The sequence below is a fragment of the Cryptomeria japonica genome, chromosome 10 (genome assembly GCF_030272615.1).
Source record: "Cryptomeria japonica chromosome 10, Sugi_1.0, whole genome shotgun sequence".
Classification (NCBI taxonomy): Eukaryota; Viridiplantae; Streptophyta; class Pinopsida; order Cupressales; family Cupressaceae; genus Cryptomeria; species Cryptomeria japonica.
In genome coordinates this window covers 189,509,756-189,536,123 of record NC_081414.1, presented here as the reverse complement: position 1 = coordinate 189,536,123, position 26,368 = coordinate 189,509,756, and the positions used below count along the sequence as shown (strand labels likewise).

Sequence of the window (26,368 nt, the reverse complement as noted above, 5' to 3'; positions counted from 1 at the left end):
ATAAGACAAGTCAATGGGAGTAGAATGTGAGAACTCATACAATTGGGATGCATGATCAACATTGCTAACTACAATAATCTCTCTATAATGCATATTTTTTATGAAAACTGAATCAAAGATGAAGTCGACTATCTTGCCTATCCCACCATAAGTAATTTGGTAAATGGAAAGGAGGTATTTTTCTCTGCATTCTTTCGCCCTGCATGTTTTAGGTGTGTGGTTCTAGAATCAAGGTATGAACCATGGTAGATACCATTCTACCAATTTTCGAGACTTAACCATTTGTATAGAAAAAGTTATAAGAGCTTGCACTATGGATCATAGTCTATTGGAATAAAGTGTTTTAGTTGGCTCACTAGAATTCTTTGCATTTTACCACAACGATTGGTACAACCTTGCAGTTTTGGGAAGATGTTGAGAATAGTGTATTGGACTAGTGATATGAGTTTTAGGGTTGTTCGTGCATAGGTGAATGGTATTATTTATGATGACTTCATACAGTTTGTTTGGTTTGCATAGTGTTTACCAATTTTGTGATGATGTTCCTTTGCACTAGCACTTGATGATTGATTACTTAAGGAGATGTTGTAGAAAGTTTGCAGATGGTCTACAATGATTTCATTTTGGTCTACATAATGTTTTGAGTATCTCCCTAATGGTAAAAAGGTTAATAGTTAGGAATCTTGACAATGGTGTTGATATTGGGTTGACTAGGTATGTTCCTTCAATTGCAATTGATCCGAACCTATTTCATTGGCCCAAAAGGATGTATTACGACGTGTTTAAGCTTTAGTTAAGTGCTAGGTTGATCCACAACCTATTTTTGTGCTTAAGACATATACTTGGAAGCCGACCTATTCAAGGTCACGCATTTCATTTGTTAGATCCTATTTGAGCAGACCAAATTAATGTTTTGGGATGCTATGAAGGATAAATATGGAAGGTTAAATCATTTGTGATTGTGTGTGTGTGGATGTGAAATTTTTGTGATGTGCAAAATAAAATAGTTACATCTCATATGATTATGAAGTGTGCAAAGTTTGTATGATAGAGTATTTGGGCTCCAAAGAGAATTGCACTACCAACATTTGTTAGATGCTTCATCTACAACTGTTCACATAATGTTTTTGTTGTAATCTCAATGTATCTCGCTCTAGAGAAATGATCTTCAAATTACAAGTCAATTGTATCTTGACCTAGGGCAATGCGCCTTAGCCTGCAAGTCCATTTTGGGAGCAGTGAGTTGCCTTGACAATGAGCCTAAAACAAATTTTGTAATAACTTGATTTATATATTGTCGATTAATCCTCATCGTGGTTTTTCCTTCCTTGGGTTTTCCACATAAAAATCTTGGTTTTCTTGTGTTGTGCATGTTTTGTTTCATTCTTTACTTATGTAGATCTTCTTTAAAGGGTTTAAATGTTAATGAATGGTTAAATTTTGATTTATGTTGATTCATCCCCCCCTCTTAGCATCCCAAATTATATAATGTGGTTAAGTCCTTCCCCCTTTATTGCCCTTGTTATTCCCATCATAAATAACCAATTTGAGTTTTTTCTTAATGAGTATTCCTTTGTCAAATTTTGTATAGGTGTCTTCCCCATCATCCCCAATGTGCCTATGAATATGTTAATTTAAAAAATCTAAGATATTTCTAAGTATATGATATTTTTGGGTCATTTATCTTTATTTGTCAGTCTTTTGAGATTTCAGGGTTTCCCTTACCTAAGTACCATTGCATTCATGTCCATAAAACCCTTTTATTTTATGTTAGGTCCTATGTTGTGTTGAGATTTTGAGCCTTTGCTTCCTTGGGTACCATTTTATTGGCACCCTTAATCTCTTCTCTTCAATTTTGTCATCCTTGCCTCAAGTTTTTTTTTGTGTAATGGTTTAAGAATTTCCTTTTGTAGGTACCATTCCAAGATTTTCCTTGATCTTGGCTCCTTACTTCTTATCACTTTCCCTTCACACCTAATTCTTTTCCTTTTAATACCAAAGTTTCATCCATCCCTCTCCCTAAGTACTTGGTATACCTTTTTCTAGATTCCCAAATCCCAACTCAATGTTTTCACTAAGCTACTTTACTAGAGTTAGAATCATAGTCTTGGTACCTAGAATGCCTCTTGCTTGATTCCTAATCCCTCTTTTTGTGTCAACCTCATTTCTCTCCCTCTTCTTGGCATCCCCTTGGCTTATTCCCAACTCCTTCTCTTATCCTTGTTGAAGGTTCGACCTTTTCCTTACCTAAATACCTATTGTGAGGTATCTCCAATCCTTGATCCCCAAAATTCTGAAAACCCTACCATTTCCTTATTTCACTCCCTTAAACCCTTAAAATATTGTTTCACTTACCTCCATAATTACACATCACTTCATTGATGCCAAATTTGACTTTTTAACTACCAGATCATCCCTTTGAACCCTAAGATACATCTATTTGATTTATTGGGCATGCATTTACTTAGAGATTTGATTTAATATTAAGACAATCATGCAACCATAAATATGGTCACTAGTGTTCTAGCCACATAGTTCAACTCATGATGAGTCTATACCATATGTTTTGACTATTCCATGGACTTGAATGCTTTCCCCATGTGACATCCTCAATTTGGGTGTTTCCTACATGTTAGGTCTAGGGATTTCATGCCCTTATGAGTAGCTAGATGTTAGAAATAAAAAATGATAAATACCAATTCATTCATTTAGATCGCTAAACCAATTTTTGGGGGAATAAAAGTCTCCAAATTATTATATGGTGTCAAACACTATACGTATGGGATCTAAATGAAGGAATGCATTTTACTAAGGTGAGGAAGGGTTTTATAATGCACATTCTTCATAAAGTTATGTCTCAAGGTTAATTTGTAGTGATTTAGGATAATCCAAAGTCACAACTATGCATTTTCTCTCACCACATTTATTAGTGCAGTTGTAATAGAGGTATGATGTGTGTGTGATAGAATCTAATACATTACAAATGATTTGTAATGGGCCTTCTTATATTATATGGGTCCTTTTAGTTTTGAGATGGATTATTAAGTATATCCAATGTACATGATGTGATCTATACTTTTCATATCTCATGACTTTAATGCCTAATGGAGTGGGCACTAAGCTACATTTGTGAAGGATCAATCATTCCATAGCTTTTTAATCACCTCCATCAATGTTAGTAGTGGGAGTAGAGTAGGAGTAGATTAGAGAATGCATGTTATTCATGATACAATATAACAAGGGAAATATCTTAAGCAAATTTTAAACTATTAAATCATTAACGAATCATATTCAATATATATACGCCTTGCATTGAGTAAAGAACATTAAATAAAATCATCTTAAGGGATCAAAATACTATTAGTCATAAGTGCATGTGCAAAGTGTTATTAACTATAAAAGAGGTTATATGTAGCTTGTGTTTTTTATCTAGTGACAATTTTTGAGGTCAAGTATGTTAAAAGTACAATCGTTGTTGCACCAAAAGATCAACCTATTAGTGCCTGATACAACCACTAGACTTATAGAGTCCACAGGAGGCGGTTAAGCCATGTCCAAACCTGAGCGTTGCATTGCACAACACAAGGAGACCAAGGGTGCACACCTTGCAACAATCCCCCCCAAGTGCAAGCGAGGGGGTTTGAACCTATGACCCAAGCTCTGATACCACTTGTTAGAAGTACAGTTGCCATTGCACCAAAAGATCGGCTTGTTAGTGCCCGATACAACCACTAGACTTATAGAATCCATGAGAGGTGGTTAAGCCATGTCACAAACCCGAGTGCTACACTGCACAACACAAGGAGACCAAGGGTGCATGTCACACAACAAAGTATAAATTGGGTGTAGCTACTAATTGCGTAATCATGTTACACATTAACTAATTTAAAACCTTATTAATGACTTCTCTAGGAATGTCCCTCACAAGTTTAAGTTGAGCCCAAAGTGCAAGAGAGACCATTCACTCTCATCATTACCCCTTAATCACGTATAGTCTATTGATGAACCCCCCCTTTTACTTTCTTGATGGCATCCCAATCCTTGAAGGTAAGAAATATTTAGGATTGTGGACCCATGCTTCTAGGAATTAATAGTTGGCTTCATTGCTAGGTTGTACTGAATTGCAGATATCTTGAAAATTTCAATAACAAATATTTGTAGTAGCGCATTATGTTTGGGTGGATTTGATTTCCCATAAACTTGTGCCTAACAATGGCTTTGTTGTCATGGAGAGTTTAAAATGTTAGCCACATGACTCGAAATTCTTTGGACATTCTAAATCTAATCCTCTCTTATACAATTTCGATAGGAAGCAAGTACAAAAGTGTAAGATTATTTAGATGGTTTTGATTAAGCATTGTAAACAAACATTAAATGCGGCAAATAGAATTTAGTCTTCACTAGCAATTGTTAGTTATGCAACTAATGCACTAATATTCAATTCCTCTCTTATGAAACAAAATTAATCTATAGTGTCATTTGTTCGGTTTGTCATAAGTGAATAAAGTAGGCAATTTTACCATATTAGGAATAAAATTCTAATATTCTTTTCAAACCTATGGATGCCTCTCATTATATTTCTCTAAAATTTCTCTCATCCATTTCAATTCCTCTTGTTCTAAACCTATTGTCTCTCCAAATACTTATGAAACACCCTATTTGGCTTTCTATCAACCATCTTTTAACACCTTTCATTATTATTAATTATAAATCTAATCACACACAATTGTGTGGTACGAAAAATGTGCAATTATAATATAATATAAATTGTGATTCTATTTTTATTTATATATATGTTTTTTATTAGGCAAAAACAGGTTTTGAGGAGACCTAAAACCCCTTACAAAAGAGAAACAGGGACTGGAACCCAATAGATAAGGTTGCCCAGAAAGATAGACATTAAACACCAGCAGCCCAAACCAACATAAGACAACAGGATAGCAAGAAACTATCCCTAGGGATTTACAAGAACCCTGTACCAGAGAAAAAGACAGCACACCCAAACCACAAACAAGAAACCAAGGCGAGCCCAATAAAAAAGCAAGCATACACCAAGGAATGCACACAACAGAGGGTTTTAGCTGGCTCCCTCAACCAGAAGAGGACAAACAACACATTACTTCTTCCTTTTTTGGGAGCGAAGGGTCATATCAAAAGCAGTCGCAGATTTAGATTTTTTCCTTTTCACCGATATCCACCCTTCTTCCACCTTCGCAGCGGAATCCATCCAAGAAGTCGGGTGCAAAGGACCCGAGAAAGAGCTAGCCAAGCCCAAAGGACCAACAACATCCAAAGAGCTAGCAGCATCGACTTCCTCCCTATCAGCAACGGGAAGGACAATCACATCAGAAGAAACACCAGCCTGCGACCCACAAGCCCCAACAACCACCATAAGCCGTGAAGAATCAGAGCCATCCTCCCTAGAGGAAGCCTCCCCTTCCGCCAGAGGATTCGTAGAAGCAGTCGGGCTATCCTAAGCAACCACCTGGGAGAAACTTCGTTGTGAAGAATTCTTCACAGCATAAGAATGCTAAGCTGAAGCACCATTCCACCAAGATGCAGAGCATTTCTTAGTAACACCAAGATCACATTTAGTAGCAACATGACCCATTTTAAAGCACTATCTGCACCTGAAGGGAATCCCTTTATAATCCAAAGACTGAATCCAATGGCCCTTAGAAGACATAAGCTTAATCTCTGTAGGCAAACCCTTGGACACATCCATGTCCACCAAAATGCAAGCATAGGTGGAATGGCGAATATTAAAAGAATCAGCATCGAACATCAAAAAGTCCCCAAGAGCCTCACCTACTTCCTCTAGAAGAGAAGCCACCCAAAGATGAAGTGGGAGGTTAGGGAGCCTAACCCAAATAGGCATCTTGTTGAAAGTTTCAAAAGAGGGATTGAAATCTTTGTGCCAAGGCTTAACCATTAACACAAAACAATCATCCCAGCTGAAGAAATGATCACACAGAATACAGTTTCTGTCCTCAACATTCTCAAATTTTGCTATGAAAAACCCTTTAGCCAAAGGGAAGATATGAACTGTACCAGACAAGATGGGCTCCCAATGCTTGGATATCCACGCATGAAGTTTTGGAAGGCTGGGCCAAAAACCTCTAAATCTACAAATAATACCATGAGCAGCAAAAACAAAGGCAGTATGATCAATCTTAGCCTCAGTATCCTCCTCCAAAGAAATGGCAATGGACCTGCAGACAGGAAAAGGCTCCGCCACAAGAGCAACCCTCATCTTAACCCCAACATTGGAGCGGTTACCCCCAAGAGATGGAGCAGATGCAACACCCATACCCGAAGAGGGAAGAGCCTGCACTGAAGGTGACGAACGAGCACCCGAAGCGGAAGGAGAAGCCAACGGGGTAGAACCAGAACCACCCACCTTAGCACGGTCAGGATCCCCCGACCCAGAGACAGGACCACCGAAGGCAGAAGCAGATCCCCCTTTCGAACACCAGCAGATAGAGCAGACAAAGGGGATTCAAAAATCCCCAGCGGGCGGGAAACACCTCCAGCAGCCATGGGCTACCACCCTTTGTTAAATAAAGATTCTTTGATGAATATGTTACCACACTTCTCCTCTACCAATATATTTATATATATGTTATTCTCTTCTCTCTAACATCAATCCACAAATCTCATTATCCAAGTTTTTCAAGTATCATACATGATTGCTAGTTACAACATAAACACAAATGTAACCTTTTTACTTCATATATAATTTATAATAGTTTATTTCTAATTAAACTAAATATATTTAAATCATATTACATTGAAAAAATAGATACAACTCACAATCTGTTAGTTATCTTACCTTGTACAGGGATGCAAAACAAGATTAGAAATATCTAATCATAAATGAGACAAAAATCTATGTACACTTGTATAAAATTAAGTAATCTGAAACATTTAATTTAATCTCAAATAATCACCTTAACATAGGTAAAAGATAATACAATTTGTCCAAACAAAAGAACTATAGAAAATGGCAACGATAACTGTGATCACTACTTTCTGATTTCCTATTGCTCAAGCACTTTTTCATTTATTTTAAGTGTTCCTCATCTTTGTTTTCTAGAATTCTAGCCTTTCTCCACCTCCTCCAGCTTTTCATTTCTTACATATGCAGGTTTTGTGGAAACTATTCAATGAAAAGTCCATAGCATAGAGCTTTTACAGATACCTCAACAGTGTATATAAGCAGTGGTCTGCATGGCTCTCTACGCATATAATTTTATGAAGCCAAACAACATGATCTAAATTGCCAAATCTAAAAACAAAGAAAACAAAAAACTTTCTAGAGGACGAAAATAAAATCTTGGTTTGACATTATTTTTCATTTAGCATCACCAATAATCTCCACAAGAACATTCACCCTGTTTAAAATGATGGAAACGGTTTGCATCCCTCACAACAATTTCTCTTGCAACAATCTTTGAAATAAATTTCGTTGCAGTGTGGCAATCAGTACATACCCGAAGGTTCTTAACAACTCTAATTGTTGTTCCAGGGGGTGTGTTTAACAAACCAAACACAATTGCCAGCTTTTCACTATGGTGACAGAGAAATAATTCTCTTTCCTCATCTTCCACATCATTAAGTAAACGTCTTGAATCTGAAAAATACCCCACCATCTTCATCTCCCAAGCCAGTTTCTCCAACTTTGCATAGATCTCCTGTGCCTGTGGATGTGATCTGTCTCCTACACAAAAAACATGTACCATTTTTTGGTGTTCAATCCAACTACACCCAGGGATCTTTTTGATTCCTCTATCTTCCATCAATCTTCTGACCATTTGAACCTCGCACCACCTGCCCACTTCTGCATAGATGTTTGATAGAAGAACATATGCCGAAGCATTTTTGGGATCCAAATCAAAAAGTAGAGTTGCTGTAAATACTCCTAAACCTATATTCATATGTGATCTACAGGCACCCAGAAAGCATATCCACACAATCACCACAGGTTTAACTGGCATCTTAATGATAAAGTTTAGGGTGTCTTCAAGATAACCAGCACGGCCAAGAAGGTCAACCATACACACATAATGATCAATTGTAGGTGTAATGCAATAAGGTTTACTCATGTGATTGAAGTATGTACAGCCCTCATCCACTAAACCTGCATAGCTGCATGCACATAGAACACAAGCAAAGGTTGTGGAATTTGGCTTTACACATGCCGATTGCATTTGCATGAAAGTTTGTAAAGCCTCTTCAACAAAACCATTTTGTGCATATCCTGCAATCATTGCAGTCCACGAGATAACATCTCTTTGGGGCATTCTGTCAAACAGCTCATGTGCTTTGTCTATGCTTCCACATTTTGCATACATGTCTATCAGAGCATTTCCAACTATAATATCTGTAAAAAATCCCCCTTCCATTATGCTTTGATGAATGTCCATACCCTGTTCTAAAGCTCCCATTTTGGCACAGGCAGGGAGGACGCTGGCAAAGGTTGCGGAATTTGGCTTTACACCTGCCAATTGCATTTGCTTGAATGTTTCTAAAGCCTTTTCAACAAACCCATTTTGTGCATATCCTCCGATCATTGCAGTCCACGAGTGCACATTTCTTTGAGGCATTCCGTCAAATAGTTCACGTGCCATGTCTATGCTTCCACATTTTGCATACATGTCTACCAGGGAAGTTGCAACTACAATATCGGACAAAATTCCTCTATCCTTAATGCTCTGATGAATGTCTATACCCTGTTTCAAAGCTCCCATTTTGGCACAGGCAGGGAGGATGCTAGCAAAGGTTGTGGAGTCTGGCTTTACACCAGCCAATTGCATTTGCTTGAAAGTTTCTAATGCCTTTTCAACCAATCCATTTTGTTCATATGCTGCAATCATTGCAGTCCACAAGAATGCATCTTTTTGAGGCATTGTGTCAAACAGTTCACGTGCCCTGTCTATGCTTCCACATTTTGCATACATGTCTACCAGGGCAGTCGTAACTACAATATCTGACAAAATTCCCTTATTCTTTATGCTCTGATGGATGTCCATTCCCAGTTCCAAAGCTCCCAATTTGGCACAGGCAGGTAGGATGCTGGCAAAGGTTGTCAAATCTGGCTTTACACCTGCCAGTTGCATTTGCTTGAAAACTTTTAAAGCCATTTCGAAAAATCCATTTTGTGCATATCCTGCAATCATGGCATTCCATGAAACCACATTTTTTTGAGATATCCTATCAAACACTTCACGTGCCTTGTCTATGCTTCCACATTTTGCATACATGTCTACCAGGGCAGTTGCAACTACAACATCTGATAAAATTCCTCTATCCTTTATACTTCTATGGATATCCATACCCTGTTCCAGAGCTCCAATTTTGGCACAGGCTGGAAGTACACTGGCGAATGTAAACCGATCCGGTTGGAGACCTGCTTGTTGCATATGGTGAAACAGTGTGACTGCCTCGTGAGGACACCTATGTCTTCTGTAAGCAGCAATAATCGTGTTCCATGAGAAGCAGTCTCGTTCTTTCATGTGATCAAACACTTTACGGGCTTCCACCAAACTTCCGCACTTGACATACATGTAAATAAGCTTATTATGTACAGTTTTTCCTGTAGCAAATGCAAATCTTCTTTGAGCGATGAAAGAGTGGATTTTTTTCCCTTGTGAAAGCGCATTGTCGAGTAAACAGGTCTGCAATAATTGAAAATAGGTAGAGTAGTGTTCAGGCGGGTTGTGTGTAGTAAACAGAATGTGCAGTGCATCCTTCAACTGGCTGTCTCTACATAATGGTGTGAGATTGAGATGAGTAGTGGATGGCAATGGCATTTTATGATGGTAGTTGGAGGGGGACAAATTTGCATTTTCACATGCAACTCTTTAATGCCCTTTCGAAAGCAAGTTTACATGAATGAAAACCTTCGAAGGTAACCAAACAATCATTAACAGTGGATAACGTTTTCAGTATCCTCAAGCTGCTACAGTCCTCTGAATTTATATTTTTTGTAATTTATAAACGATATGCACTGTAATAAAACTCACCATGGCGTGAGAAGAAACGTACTTCGCTATGAAAAAGGGATAAGATAACAAGAAAGATCTCTCCATGCTATCAAAAGATAACAGACAAATAAAATGAAGTTACAAACAACTCAGAAGAATATGTAGAATTGCAGTAATACTTTGAGTCAGCATAGATTTTAATTAAGTATAATTATTATATTATAAATGCACTATTCAAGGGAAATAATTTTGGGTTATCTATTTTGCTATAAAAATTTAAAATTTTAATATAAATGTTGTTTTTAGTATTTATTGAAGATTATAAGAATTATTAAAGAATTAAAAGTATTCTATTATATAGATTATTATAATGATTAAAAATGTTTTGGAGTAGATTTTTTGTTTAGTGTTTATTTTGAGACGCTGACAGTGATTATTGATACACTCTCGTATATTATAAGGTATTTTAGCATGTACTTGAGGATATGATATTATAATGTACTTAGGTGGATGGAGATATGATTTGTGTCGCACATCTCTTTAGATAGTTATATTGAGTCATGTGGACAACTTGTGTAATTAAATATATTAAGTGATGAGTAGGCCTTCATTTGGGTTATGATACCTCTCCATGTAGGGACACTTGTCACATAAAGACAAGTTTAGATCTTAGTCCATGTAGATGTATTCAATGACTATGATTTAGACAAAGATTGAGGATGTGTTGAAACAAAATATTAGGGAAAATGGTAATTGGGGCTAGTTAACCTGAATCGATTATTAAGTAGGTGTAAATTAATTGATTTAGGTGGAGGACATGTGCCATAAGATTTAGAGTTAATTAAATAAATTAAATTAATTGAAAGTAAACAGTAAAGTTAAAGTTAAAGGGTGACCTAAATAAATAATATATTATTTATTTTGTGAGAATTTTTTGCATCAACATTTTGGATCACACTTTGTGATCCAATATCAAGATGAGAGACTGCATAAGGAGAAGGAGAAATCGTAAATTGCAGACTAAGACACCCTAAAAAGGAGGGATGGGAATGGTGAAGGAAGAGCGTGAAACTCAAAGAGAGTTGACAAGGGAGGGTTAAAACATAGACAATAAGTTGAAAGAAAAAAAGATGATTAGAAACTTATGATCTAAATGGAGAACCAAAAAAAAAAAAAAAAAAAGGAATAACAAGAAAATAATGAAAAGGTAAAAGAAAAGACTATATAACTATACTACTAAAGAAGTTCAAAAAACTAGCAAACATACTAAGAGAAAATAATTAAACAATCAAATTAAAACGACTAAAGGACAAGATACCACCTATATATATCTATAGTTTGTTTTAATTATTTAGAAGCTTTTCATTTTTAGTTGTAGGATTAGTAAAAATTTCAAGATGAACTTCAAATCATTTACTAACAGAGTGCAGGAAGACATCCCTTAAGTTCAATTTTCATTCTATGCGGTGATAGAGGGACACCTTAGGAAGATTTCTTCCATCAACTTAGGTCAGGAGAAGCTATTTGAACAAATTGATACAATAATAAACCCAACATGCTCTGAAGAATCGACATCATCATGAAAGACCCTAATACATTTCTATTTGAGCTTGATCTATTGTTTCAAATATATAATTATACCAATAATGTATACAAGCTAAAACTTTTTCCAACCACAATGAAAGATGTTCCTCTATAATGGTTCATGATGCTAGGTAGGAATGCAGTCACAAGATGGGACATGATGAAGGAAAAATTCTTGCAAAAGTATCAAGATTACTACCATGGGGAAGATATGAAGAGAGATGACATCTTCAGGATGTCACAAAAGGGGGATGAGCCACTTGAAGATTATTTGGAGAGATTTCAATTTCGCTTAAAGAAATCACACCAAAATAAACTCTCTCTAGTTTCTCTTAAGTTGGTATTTCTAAGAGGTGTATAGATGCCATAAACCTAATAGGAATAGGGGGTTATATAATAGTTATCTTTTGAAAAAACTATCATATTTGTATGAACTAATCATGCTCATAATCTCTTAGGATGTCTAAAGGCTTCTGATTCCTGCCTTCCACCAAGACATCTATGAGTGTTTCTAGGGTGGAGCATAGTAATATTTTGTCAAACATGAAAGAAGATATTATTAGCAATTTTGTAACTTAGTTGGACACTCTGCACATCAAGAAGAAATAAGAAGCAAAGGTTGCTCTTATTGAATACTATCCATATTGTCATCAAAAGAATGTCAATTACAAGCCCAATAAGATTGCTAGCATCTTAGAAGAAAGGAAAGAGAGATTGGAGTTGCACACCTTAGAGGATGAAGAAAGAAAAGTTTTTTATATTTCTCAATGCAATCCCTAGTAATAAAAACCAAGTATTCCTCAAGATCCATTATCCTACAATGCTTCTTTTCTTGAGGTCAATTCAAATCCTCCTAATTGGAACATTCCCCCCTAGAACAATTTGTCCAACCAACCATAGCCAAATGCTTCATCATCTAATTGGGTTCCACAATAGGGTATGTGGTAATAATAGCCATGTCAATTTCTAAATCATTACAAGTAGTGACAATCCCCCCAAAATCCATGATCACAAAAATGGCATGGAAACCAACAATGGAAAAACTCATATACATTTTACTTGTAGCCACAACAACCCTTGCAACAATAGCCATCCATCATGCCAAATCTATTTACACCTACCTTCACACAACCTAGATCACCTCAACTGCCTATGCAATCTACACAAAACCCTAGCAACAAGCTTGTTCAATAGCCTTACACTAATGAGGCCATCCAATACCCAAGCTATATGGTTGTGGTTACTGATGTTCATCTACATTCAAGAAAAACCTTTGTTGGCCCTTCTTTTTCACAAACTATAGAACTTTTTGATGAGGAACCAACCATGGAAGTTGCTAACAATGGGCAACTTGAAATTTTTTTTTTACTTATGACATCAAGAGAAAGGAACCACCATTCCTAGAAAAGTTAATTGCTCAAAAATTCCATCTTGAACCTAAATTTAACTTCTTGGGATAATTGAAAAATGTTAGAGTTAAAATTCCCCTAATCCAAGCTATTAAAGACATGCCAATCTACACCAAGACTGTTAGGGAATTATGTCTCAAAAGGCTAAGGAGGAAACAAAAGGATGCTCAAATTGTTCATATTATAGGACAACTAGTTGACATCATGTAGGGAAACTTAGTTGCTCCCAAATGTTCAAACCCTAGTAGCCTTATGGTGGATGTGTAGATTGATTACACACTTATGAATACCACCTTGATTAATCTTAGAGCAACAATAAATGTGATAACCACTGAGATAATGAAAAATTTATAATTGATAGATGTAAGGCCTACACCTATAGTGTTGCAACTTGTAGATAGGTCAACAATCAAACTAGAATTTATGATTGAGGACATAGTCATCACACTTGAATCATGAGAATACCTCATAGACATCATGGTTCTTCAACCTAAGGCCAACTAGAAGGATACTCATTAATCTTAGGAAGACCATGGCGAGCCACAACAAATGCCTTTGTTGGATGTAGGTTTGGAATTTGATTATTTCTAAGAGATATGTAACAATAAATTGGTCCTTTATCCTCTACATAACCTCATGTTGATCTAAAACAACCTATATGGCCAAAATCAGAATATGATGATAAATATACTCTCTAGACTCTTATGACCATTGCAGATATTCAAGATGAGGATGAGATTCTTGTAAACATTATACAAAACTCTTATGAGATGAACCTACAACAAAACCAATGCCCTTTACATAACCTATTTCCCACATTAGCCTTAGAGTCTACTTCATAAATATTCCATGAATCGTTCCCACATAGTTGTGATATTAATCTATTAGGATAGATCTAGCCTCTTTCATCAATTTTACAACACCAATGGAGGTATCTCATGGCAAGATCCTACAAAATCAGCTGATAACATCCTAGAAATTTTAACTATTGAAAATCCTACAAAATCATACAATTGCATTTGCAAGGGATTATCATGACATGAAGAGCATAGATCCTAGCCTTTGAGTACATAGGATACACATCAATAAAGGATGCAAATCAATGAGACAACCACAATGCTAAATGAACCCAACTATTAGAGACATAGTCAAAGCAAAGCTACAAAAGCTATTTGATGTAGGATTCATATATCCAATATCAGATGATGAGTGGGTGTCTCTATTAGTCATAGTTCCTAAGAAGGAAGAAAATGGAGGTGTAGAGGAGGGGATTTGCTACCCTCGAAGTGATGAAACCTTAATGAGAAAACCTTCCTTCGTTACCTCACTTAACTGGCACTTTGGTGAGCCAAGAAGATACAAGCAACTAATTATCCAAACCTATGAATGGAAATTATTGAATAGAAGAAGCATATATAATAATAAAACTAATTTAACTACTAAATCCAAAAGGGAAGGTCATAGAGATCCTCTAATGACCTCTACTTTCTCTTTGCCTGAGGAGGCACATGCAAATCATAGACAACAACATGGTGCATTGGTGTCCTGTATGGATATAGTATAGAGGCTATGCTAGAGAATGCAATAAAATGACGAGCACCTAGGTTTATGTTTATGATGCTACAAAACATATAAAATGATAGCAAAAACACAAAAAACATACTGGAAAGATAAAAGGAAAGGGAAAGAAAGAAAGAGCTCACAAAGGTCCATGAATGAAGTCTCTAGCACACACAAACTTTCTACAATGACATGCACACAAAACAAACATAGACAAAATGTTGGGGTTATGTTTAGAGGTTTCCCACAATCAAACCCCTTCTTTGGTGTTTCCACCTTCATGAACAATCAAGATGATGGATAATGGATAAATAAAATGATATACAATAATATGAGATAAACAAGATGAATAATATGCTATTGAAGATATAATGAAAATAAGGAGGAATAAACTCCCTTTCAACAAAAAAGAAGTGAGAGCTTGCCAGAGTGAAGGTGAGCACCAAGAATCCTCCAATACAAAGCTATGAAGAGGGTAACAAGATGAACAAGGTGCAACAATGGAAAAATGCAAAACAAGTGATTAAGAAGCTACAAATTGTCTAGAAAGCCCAAAGAGTGTGTAAAAGACCAAAAAGTGTTAGAGAGACCGCAAATGAGGTTGTCAAAGGCAAGATATGAGGCCCAGGGACAAAACCGACGTTGGTGGTCACAGGAAGAGGTGTTACGAATCGTACTAGTCATAGGTGTAATGCTCAAATGACCACCTACAGATTGGAGATTCATAGAACACTAGCACAACACGTGGACGCCTTTGTGGCCTGCAAATGTCTATGAGCCATACAGTCGACAAGGTTGAGAAAAGGATATAATGAAGGGTGACAAAGCGAGCCAAGAGGACAAAATGACAAAAAGGTAAAGGGAGTTATCCAATCAACATAAAGTGGATACGCTTACGCAACGTTGAATTACATGGGGTGCAATTTACGACACTACATTTTTCCCCCACTTTAGTGAGCATGTCATTATCACGAGATGCGAGCTAAAGTGGGAAAATGTTAGAAAGGTTTTACCAAGATACAAAGAGGAAAGCAAAATAACCTTTGTGAGATGCTACTAATCTATTTCATCATAAACATTTTAGTTGCAAACAAACATGTCAGACAAAAAAGAAAAAATTTGGATATAAAAACAATACGATAAAATGATACGGTCAGGCACTGAGACAACAAGATAGTGATCACTAAGATAAAAAAATATTTCATTGGTATGGGTAGCAAGTTGTGTCATGTTAGATAGCCATATGATAGGGAGACCATAGATTGATTTGATAGATAGTGGTTTGGCCTCCACAAATGCGATAAAATAAAGATCAAGTGGTTTTCCCCCCACAAAGGCCACAGATAATAACATCAATAGATATATAGTATGCAAATAAATAAGATGCTAACATAGATATGCAAAAATACAAAGACATGATAGCCCCCTCTTAGAATAGTATGTGGGAAACGCATGTCATTCTAAGGAGAAGAGATGTTGTGTCACTTTAGCATAATGAGATGTTTGTGTGGAATTCCACCTTGCAACAAATGACACAAAACCTACAACATAAAAAAACACAAAGAGATAGGGGGATCCAATAGTTTGGTGTCAGAAGAACTTGTAGCAGTAAAATCAAATAATGCATATGGTTGCATATGATTTACTCATCATGGCCTCGATGTTTATGAATCTAAAGAAGGCACATGAAGACAGACAAAATAAAAATTTAGGTCGACATGGAAGAGAGCCTTAATGCTCCCAACACTTTGCATCATCCCTGAATGTCAAAATCAAGATACAACAAATAGAAGAAGCGCAATTAACAAATAGAAGAAAGAGTTGATAGGTGATCCCCTATTTCCAAGCACAAATGGGACTCAAATCCTTCAAAAGAGCACAAACACATAAAGACAATCATCACCTCCTATTTCCAAGTACCAACAAAGTAACTTGAGTCCTTCAAAGGGACACAAAAGACATAAAGAAAGCACAAGGAAACACAAACAGGCACACTCTAATCTATAAGATAAGGAGGGCATTGCCCTAGTAGTCACCCACCATCAGGTCATCGTCCTCTTAATCTTGATAATATGGGGAGGGAGAACAAGATCGAAGAGGGACCATTGCAAGGGCAACACCCGACTCTTCTCCAGTGGCAAGGGCTAGGGATGATGCAACTTCCACATCTACATCCTAGAGCTCCTAAGAGGCGAGATTCAACAACCAAGTGAAGATCATAGATAACACTAGGATATCCTCTAAAGAGTCAAACAAATGCCCCTCAGCGGAAGAGGTGGGTGATTAGGCCCAAGGCAGTGAAACAGGAGTCAGATTGTCGACCTCTAGAAGAGGGACAAAGACAAACTCTAGAGAAGGGGGCCCCTTCTCAACAACACAAACAAATGCAGATAACAAAACAAGCATCAGGATAGACAAAGAAATAAAAACAAAGGTTGTCAGAGCCTTACAAAACTCAGGCACAAGACCTTACTCAAATTTTTTCTTAGGTTTCTACGAAGGTGGAGGCCTCTAATCAACCATAGCGGGTTTAAGTACCTTGGGAAAAATATGATGTAGAGGAGGTTGCAAAGCAAGCAAGGTAGACAATGTTGCACTAGACACAAGTTGTGTATGCAACATGTTAACGAGTTGGGAGAACAAAGGAACATCGATCAAAGAGGTGATGAGAGGCAGCTCCAAGGAGGGAGCAATGGAGACCTCCGCCCTTTTAGTGTGAGGCTCATTGCTGGAGCAACAAGTAACAACACGAAAGACAAAGCATGCACGGGAGTAGTAGTGGGAACAGGCACAAGAACAATAGGAGTAGGGGTGGACACCGATGACTCACATACAACCTTCAAGGTGACCTCACATTCCTAGGCTATCAGCCATCAATGGCGCTTACGCTCATGCACAAGTTGGTTTCAATGTAAATGGGGACTAGGAATAGAAGTTTGAGAAGGCTCAACGACATCATGTTCCATGGGAGAGGCCTTCAAAGTCATTGTCAATAGAGGAGAAGGCCCAATCGATGGAGTAAGAGGTGCTACTAAAACAAGTCATGTAGACAGTCACGAGTGCCCTTCCTCGTTTTTCTCTAGGAGCAGTCGAAGGAATAGGGGTACCCTAGGAAGCTATAATGTAGGAGCAAGAGGTGACAAATGAGCTCGAAGTGAACGCCTACCCTTATTATACTAGGTAGGACAAGGGATATCAACCATGATTGGAAGCTCGAAGGGAGGGTGGGTTGTAGACATTAGCAACACATGTGCCTTTCCTTTGCCCACACTAGGTGTAGTCCCAAGAACAAAAGGCACTATTGGAGGTTGCATAGTCCTAGGCAGGCAAGGAGGTCTACCTTGAGGAACATGTATATCTTTAGTTGTCGATGAAGAAGGGGCAAGAGGCACAACCAACTACAGTACAAGAGCAGATAGGGAATGAGGAGTAGAAATCTATGTAGGGGGAGATAAAGAAATTGCAGGTTGAACCAATATAGAGGCCAACTCCCCTATTTAATACTTATAGTAGGCTTTATATAACAAGTCTCCACAGAGAAGCATAGGCCAAACTGAAGCAAGTCAGAAGTGATCTAATGAAAAGCCCCATGGGCAATTAGCAACTAAAATCCAGCGTCTTGGACAACATGCATTGTGCCCTTGTGAGGGAACTTCAAGCACTTGTGAATAACCGAGGGAACTACTTCCAAGGTGATCAACCAAGGGATACCCAACTTAACCTGAAACAGGTCTAATTTGGGAATAATGACAAAGGTAGTCGACACCACCTTGGGTCCCACAAGGACCATCAAGATGTGTGCTCTCCACTATAAGGAGCATCAAGAGGTGTGAAAGATATGTCATTGTTTTTCATCTGCTAGCTAGAGGGCAAGATTAGAGTGATAGTGACCATGTTAACAATTGGGTCACCAAACTCAGGGTCTGATGATGCAGAGAGGAAGTTTGGTGAATGATGTAAGATATCAAAATAATAGTTAAGGAAGGTGCTAAAGCACTTTCAAGCAATTACACAAATGTGAGACAAGCATTCACATTGAGTTCACCAAAATGTAGAGGGGATTTTCTATCCTCAAAGTGATGAAACCTCAAGGAGAAAACCTTCCTTTTCTACCTCACTTAATTGGTGCTTTGGTGAGCTAGGAAGATACAAGCAACTAACTATCCAAACCTATGAACTAAAATGACTAAATAGAAGAAGCATATATAACTATTTTAACCACTAAATCTAAAAGGGAAGGTCACAAAGATCCTCTGATGACCTTTGCTTACTCTTTGCCCAAGGATGCATGCATGGTTCGTGGATGACAGCGTGGCATGTTAGCATCCTGTATGGACAGAGTATAGAGGCTATGCTAGAGAAAGCAACAAAATGACCAACACCCAAGTATATGTTTATGATGTTACAAAAGATATAAAATGATAGCAACAAAACAGAAAACGCACAGGAAATATAAAAGGAAAGGGAAAGAAAGAGCTCCCAAAGTTTTGCAAATGAAGTCTCCAGCACACGTGAACTTCCTCTGATAACCTCCTTACAAAACAAACATAGGCGAAATGTCGAGGTTGTGTTTAGAGGTCTATCACAGTCAAACTCTTGCATTGGTAATTTCACCTCCATGGATAACCAAGATGATAGAGAATGTATAAAGAAGATGATATACAATAATTCGAGATAAATAAGATGAATAATATGCTATTGGAGATACAATGAAAATAAGGAGGAAGAAACTCCCCTTCAACACCAAAGAAGCAAGAGCTTGCTAGAGTGAAGGTGAGCACCAAGAATCCTCCAATACAAAGTTGCGAAGATGGTGACAAGATGAATGAGGTGCAATAATGGCAAAATGCAAAACAAGAGAACAAGAAGCTGTAGATTGTAGAAGACCAAAAAGTGCCAGAGAGACCACAAATGAGGTTGCTAAAGACAAGATATGAGACCCAAGGATGAAACCAATGTCGGTGGCCAGTCGTAGGCGTAGCGCTCAAACGACCACTTGCAGACTGCAGATTCATGAGATACTAGCTCGACGTGTAGATGTCTCTACAATGCACAAGCATCTACGAGCCAAGCGGACAAAAGGACAAAAAGGTAAAGGGAGTTCTCCAATCAGTGTAAACTAGAGGTGCTTACGTAGCATGGAATTACACAAGGTGCAATTTACGACACTACAGGAGGCTGTGTGTTGACTATAGAGAGCTAAATGCAGCCACTGAGATGGACCATTTCCCTCTCCCTTTCATTGATCAAGTATTAGACTCATTGGTACGAAAGAGATATTTTTCTTTTCTAAATAGGTTTAGTGGTTATAATCAGATCAAGATAGCTCCTGAAGACTAGGACAAAATAACCTTGACATGTTCATTGGGTACCTATGCATATCTAGTCCTACCATTCATATTATGTAATGCGCCAACAATATTCTAGAAGGATGTTTTAAGCATATTCTCATATTTTGCCCGTGATTCTATGGATGAATTCACCACCTCTATATGGATGAATTCACCACCTATGATTCTTATGAACAAGCATTGACAAATCTGGAAAAAGTCCTTCAAAGATGCCAAGATCATAACCTCTCTCTTAGTCACAAGAAATGTTTCATGATGATAGAGGAAGGAGTTTTTTTAGGCCACTTTGTGTCACATAGGGGAATTGAAGTGGATCCTAATACGATAGAGAAAATCTCTATTCTACTAGTACTAGAGAAACAAAAGGATGTAAACAGTTTCCGTGACCATATAGGATACTACACAAGATTCATCAAAGATTTTAGTAAGATAACAAACCCCTTATTTGTCTTTCTATCCAAGGATACTGAGTTTGAATTGACCCCTGCCTACCAAAAATATTTTGAGACACTCAAAGCATATCTTACATAGTTTGACAGATTAGCATTATATTCCTACCTCAAGCAATTACCTTTTATTAAAATGAATCAGATACCCAATACTGAAACCATTTAAAATTTGAAGTTGTAGATACTAACCGAATCCAACAGGATATTTGATGTTTTGAAATCTCGATAACTACTGGTCTTTGAGCCCCTTTGCTGCACCCAAAGCAATTTTTATCCTAATAGACCATGAGAGAGGCAGGGAGCCTTCTGTGTGGACGATGGAATTACTAGAAGACATCAAACATCTAAGAGCATTTTTTCCAATGCATGTTTATAAAGTAGGAATCAGAGATTAGAAAGACAAAGGAAAACTATGCAGCTCCCAATTGGTACAAATTCTAAAACTCCCATTAACATGTTATTCAGAAAGATAACATCTGCTGTCAAATTTTATTTTTATCCAATAAAGCCACACATTTCTCTAACTGAAGTCTAGAGATCCAAGCTAAGGAACCCTAATGTTTATATCATATATGTATAAAATATTGAAGCATTATAATATTAAAATAAGCTAACATACTATTGAAGCTCACATCACCCAGAGTATGTGCATTCATTCACAAATATTTTATAAAACGATACAAGAAATTCTCTAAGTGCTCAGTATTTTGGTAAACAGATATAGTGAACAAGCTAACAAGCCACATAAATGATAAAAGTACTCATCAAAATCTTAAAAACAAGGTTTTATGTTTTAATTATGGTGTGTGGGAATTCCATCTTTAGCAAGAGTATGGTGGGATTTTGCATCTTTGTGTTTGAAGCTTTCTGGTTTGAAAGATTCAAGGGAGCTTGTATTGGTTGACAGCGTTAAATCTTCTGACTGTGTAGTAGGAGACCGTAACCTTACTGTGAGTTCTATTTTTCTGCTTGCAATTGATATAGGTTGTGTCTTAACCCAAGAAGGTTTAGAGAGAAGAATTGAATGCTTGAGTATAAATCTTTAAGGCATTTCTTTGACTTTTATTTGAGTTGAGTTAAAATTAATTCTATGTTTTCTTGTCATAGCTGATCATCTCTAAGTGAGCAGGTTTGACAGCCAAGGTTATCTTGAAACCCTAGATCACATCTAGTCAAATGTTGCCATTGTGACTATACTGCTTAGAAAGCTTTGCAATCTTAGATCTGTTACACTATCCTTTGTAAAACTTGGGTAATCCAAGACTCTGCTGGGTTCTAGGAAACACATTGTGCTTGTCCCTTGGAGCTTTCCAAAGAAGCTTACCTGTAATTGAAGAATGTTGATAATAAAGTATGTTAACAGTGGCAAATAGACATTGGGATGGTGAGAAAACCCTAGTTGTAGAATGTTCTTGTTGTTAATAGTTTTGTTTAAACCCTATCTCATGGTAATACTAACACCAGCTATCTTTGTGTTATTGCTTGTGAATTGAATTAACCTGATCGTTTCTGAGAAGGCTTTAGCTTGTTAGGAACCTTGATCTTCTAGGGTACCCTCTACTTCACTTTATCTTGACATTGTTAAGTTATATATTGACAATGATATATGAACTTCAATATTGTTTAGGGAGGATTGTTCATTGGATCTAGCACTTCCTTCCAACTTGAATCAGTTGCTCTAATAATGGGCATAATTCTGAAAAAAAATCATAGAAGTAACCACAAATCCAAGAAAAATAGCTCTAATACCAATCTGATTCGTAATCAGGGTGAATACTCCACTAAATATTTCCCGAAAACAAATCTTTTTCAATCTTAATGTAAACTTATTGTTGATGTTGCTGTTCTATGTGTGAAAGTACAGAAAAACAGTCCCTACGATGCCAAATCTAATTATCTAATTGTGCTTAGCAATGTAAGGAAGTATCAAACAACATATAAGAGCACACATAAATAAAGAACGCCAATATGACAGTGAAACTCAATTTGGTTGAAACTCCAAAAGAGTGAGTGTTAAACTCGCCAAGCTGCTATCTCAAAAGCTGTTAACAAATGGTTGAGGCGTACATGAACACTCTTTCCCAACAACAGCAATGCAAAAAACCTATAGAACTCCACAATTTGCACTAACACTCCCACAATCACAATAAGGAAAATTTTGCAAGAAAACTAAGGAAAATTTCTTCAATTGTCCCAAAATGATCTCTCTTGGAAAGAGCCCAAAGTACATGTGTAACTAAAACAAAGGATTCTAAATTGTTCAACTTCCCAAAATGCCACAAAGTGTCTTTTTGTCTTGTATGAGATGGGTTCAACTGGAATTTAACCAGTCCCTATTGACGGCCTCCGCATAGAAAAAGTTCACCTGGGATCGCAACTGTTGAACAAGTTCAACTGCAGTCAAACATGTCGCCCATGCTCTGTTAGACTATTCCTATCCAACTTCAACGCCCCGAGTGTAATGATCACTTGGTGTAAATTTACCTTACCGTTCTATCCTGACACTCTAATTTCCACAACTCTGTTTCAGTTAGTTGTTTTGATATGTAACTAAGCTAGTTTGTTACCTTGACTCTGCTGATCCATTTTTACATCACATATACAAATTACATGACCAACATCTTGCTTACAATCATGTCTAGCATTAAGACTTTTTTGATGATTGTTCTTCAGTGGCTTTCTTGATGTTTTGGAAACATATGATTGGATGGTGCAGATTTTAGAGCCTGTTCGCTGCGTTGGCAACTTGGAGTAATCAAATTATTATTCAAATTCACATGCTGCTTCAGCATTAAATCATCATCTGCCGTTGCTGTTGGCTATCATTGTGTTTGGGAGAGTACCATTTTGCGTTTCAGATTATGTTCTACAAATAGAAGACTTCTCAGAAGACGATGATGGTACTTAAATTTTTGAGCATTCAGACGAGAACCAGGTTGATGAATCCAGTCCAGATGCAGTTGTGCCCACCCATTGGACCAGTCCAACATGTGATAACTGATATTCCAAACTCTTGGAGAAGGGTGATGTTGATTAGGAGATGAAACTGTCTTACAATGTTTTCTTTTTGATGGAACATATTTCTCTCTTATGTCGATAGGAATTTGATTCATTGTGCAAGATGCAGAAGTGGATGATCATAAAGCTTTGAAGATGGTGCAAAAGAAATTTATTTTCAAATTTGTGTACAAAGGTGAATATTTCTCCAAATTGCAGGAATTCTTGAGTCAGAACCTGTCATTGGAGGAGAAGCAGAGACCTCTCTTTTCAGAAGGATTCAGTTAAATTACCTTCCTCCTGGCCCCTTCAAGCTGTGTTTAAAACAAAATATTAGAATGCGTAGAACTCATTTTTTCTTTCTTAACTACAACCGGTTAGGTTAACAGCTTTGCTTTTTGTAATGGCTGAATCTTGTATGAGATTTAGTGCCATGATAGGCAATGGCAATGCACCACCAGATTATCATGATTGTTATTCAAATAATCATGACTGTTCTTCCAGTCTTAATGGAAGTGGTTCACATCTCTTACAATATTTTTTCTTGCAACTTGGAGATAAATTTTGTTGCAGTGTGGCAATCAATCAGCACATACCTGGAGGTCCTTAACAACTCAGAATAATTGTTCTAGGGCGAGTGTATAATGGACCAAATGCAATTGCCAACTTTTCACTAAGGTGGCAGAAATAGCTTTTGTTCCTTCTCTTCCACATCATTAAGTAAATGGCTAGAATCCAAAACATCCTGCTGCCTTCATCTCCAAAGCCAATTTCTCCAATATTACACTGTCTGTGGATGTGATCTGTCTCCTACACAAAAAGCATGTGTCATTATTGGACTTAAGTCCAACTACATCCAGGGATCTTTTTAATTCCTCTATCTCTCATCAATCTCCTCACCATTTGAACCTCATTCCACCAGCCCGCCTCTGCATAAATGTTCGAGAGAAGAACATAAGTTGCATCATTTTTAGGATCCAGATCAAAAAGCAGTGTCGCTGTGAATACTGCTAAGCCTATATTCATATGTGATCTACACGCACCAAGAAAACATATCCACACAACCACCATAGGTTTAACTGGCATCTTGATGATAAAGTTTAGGGTGTCTTCAAGATAGCCAGCACGCCCAAGAAGGTCAACCATGCACGCATAATGATCAACTGTAGGTGTAATGCAATAAGGGTTACTCATGTGATTGAAGTATGTACAGCCCTCATCCACTAAACCTGCATGGCTGCACGCGCATAGAACACAAGCAAACGTTGCGGAATTTGGCTTTACGCCTGCCAATTGCATTTGCTTGAAAGTTTCTAAAGCCTTTTCAACAAATCCATTTTGTGCGTATCCTGCTATCATTGCAGTCCATGTGATGACATCTCTTTCAAGCATTCTGTCAAACAGTTCACGTGCATTGCCTACGCTTCCACATTTGGCATACATGTCCACCAGAGCATTTCCAACTATAATATGTGACAAAAATCCCCCTTCCATTATGCTTTGATGGATGTCTATACCCTGTTCTAAAGCTCCCATTGTGGCACAGGCAGGGAGGACGCTGGCAAAGGTTGTTGAATTTGGCTTTATGCCTGCCGATTGCATTTCCTTGAAAGTTTCTAAAGCCTTTTCAGCATATCCATTCTGTGTGTACCCTGCAATCATTGCAGTCCACATAAACACATCTTTTTGAGGCATTCTGTCGAACAGTTCACGTGCCTTGTCTATGCTTCCACATTTGGCATACATGTCTACCAAGGCAGTCGCAGCTACAATATTTGACAAAATTCCTCCATCTTTCATGCTTTGATGAATGTCCATCCCCTGTTCCAAAGCTCCCATTTTGGCACATACAGGGAGGATGCTGATAAAGGATGTCAAGTCTGGCTTTACACCTGCCAGATTCATTTGCTTGAAAGTTTCTAAAGCCTTTTCAACAAATCCATTTTGTGCATATCCTGCTATCATGGCATTCCATGTGACCACATTTCTTTGAAGCATTGTATCAAACAGTTCAGCTGCCTTGTCTATGCTTCCACATTTTGCATACATGTCTACCAGGGCAGTTGCAACTACGACCTCTGACAAAATTCTTCTATCCTTTATGATTTTATGGATGCTCATACCCTGTTCCAAAGCTCCCATTTTGGCACAGGCTGGAAGTACGCTGGCAAATGTAAACCGATCAGGTCGGACGACTGTTTGTTGCATATGGTGAAACAGTGTGACCGCCTCTTGAGGATACCCACGTCTTCTGTACGCTGCAATAATCGTATTCCATGAGAAACTGTCTCGTTCTTTCATATGGTCAAACACTTTGCGAGCATCAACCAAATTTCCGCATTTTACATACATGTAAATAAGATTATTATTAAAAGTTTTGCATGTAGCAAATGCAGATGAAAGAGTGGACATTTTTTCCTTGTAAAAGCGAGTTCTTGAAACAACAGGTTTCCAACAACTGAAGACAGGTAGAATGGTCTTCGGGAGGATTGTGTGTAGTAAGCAGAATGCGCAGCGCCTCCTCCAACTTGCCCTCTCTACATGGTGTTCTGAGATTGAGATGAGAAGTGAATGTCAATCGCATTTTGTGACTGTGATTGGAGTATGAAAAATGTGCAGCGTTTTTTAGTCCACGTCTACCACAGTGGCATTGCCAGTGGTTATCCTGCAAGCACTTCCTCCTACGAGTCTCTAATGTCCTCCTTTCGAAAGCAAGTTTCAAGTGATGAAAGCCTTCCATAAATCTCCTATGGAGCAACCAAAAAAACATTAGCAGATGAAAACACCCATGATAACATGTCTATGCAGTCGTGAGACTGCACATGTATTTATTAATTAATTGAAAATACAAAATGTATTAATTAATACATATTGTCAAATATATCAATATAAATAAATAAAAAATTTCCATGCTAAAAAAAATGGTAAAGCTTCCATACCCATCTGAATTCTTGCTTCTTAAAAGTAAAGTTATTATTTAGGATTTTGGATATTAACCATGCAATCATATTTGTTATGTTTTTATAAAGTTG

At 37.4% G+C, this 26,368-nt stretch overlaps 1 protein-coding gene across 1 annotated transcript; it reads right to left on the bottom strand.

Moving 5' to 3' along the window:
* Positions 1 to 6,945: 6,945 nt before the first annotated feature.
* On the bottom strand, positions 6,946 to 26,123 carry LOC131079143 (pentatricopeptide repeat-containing protein At4g30700-like). The gene is made up of 3 exons (XM_058017040.2): positions 24,178 to 26,123; positions 23,630 to 23,650; positions 6,946 to 9,861 (listed from the first exon to the last, which is right to left on the bottom strand). Exons 1-3 carry the CDS (start codon positions 25,746 to 25,748, stop codon positions 7,365 to 7,367), a joined length of 4,089 nt encoding a protein of 1,362 aa, XP_057873023.2. The 5' UTR covers positions 25,749 to 26,123; the 3' UTR covers positions 6,946 to 7,364.
* Between the last annotated feature and the right edge of the window lie 245 nt (positions 26,124 to 26,368).

What these genes read in the sequence shown, in the direction of transcription:
- LOC131079143 (XM_058017040.2), bottom strand. Translation starts at nt 25,748, where the DNA reads ATGTCCACTCTTTCATCTGCATTTGCTACATGCAAAACTTTTAATAAT. An exon ending in CCTGGATGTAGTTGGACTTA is followed by an intron (nt 23,651 to 24,177) that starts AGTCCAATAATG and finishes TTTTAAACACAG; the next exon opens with CTTGAAGGGGCCAGGAGGAA. An exon ending in TTGAAGGGGCCAGGAGGAAG is followed by an intron (nt 9,862 to 23,629) that starts GTAATTTAACTG and finishes AGGGCATTAAAG; the next exon opens with AGTTGCATGTGAAAATGCAA.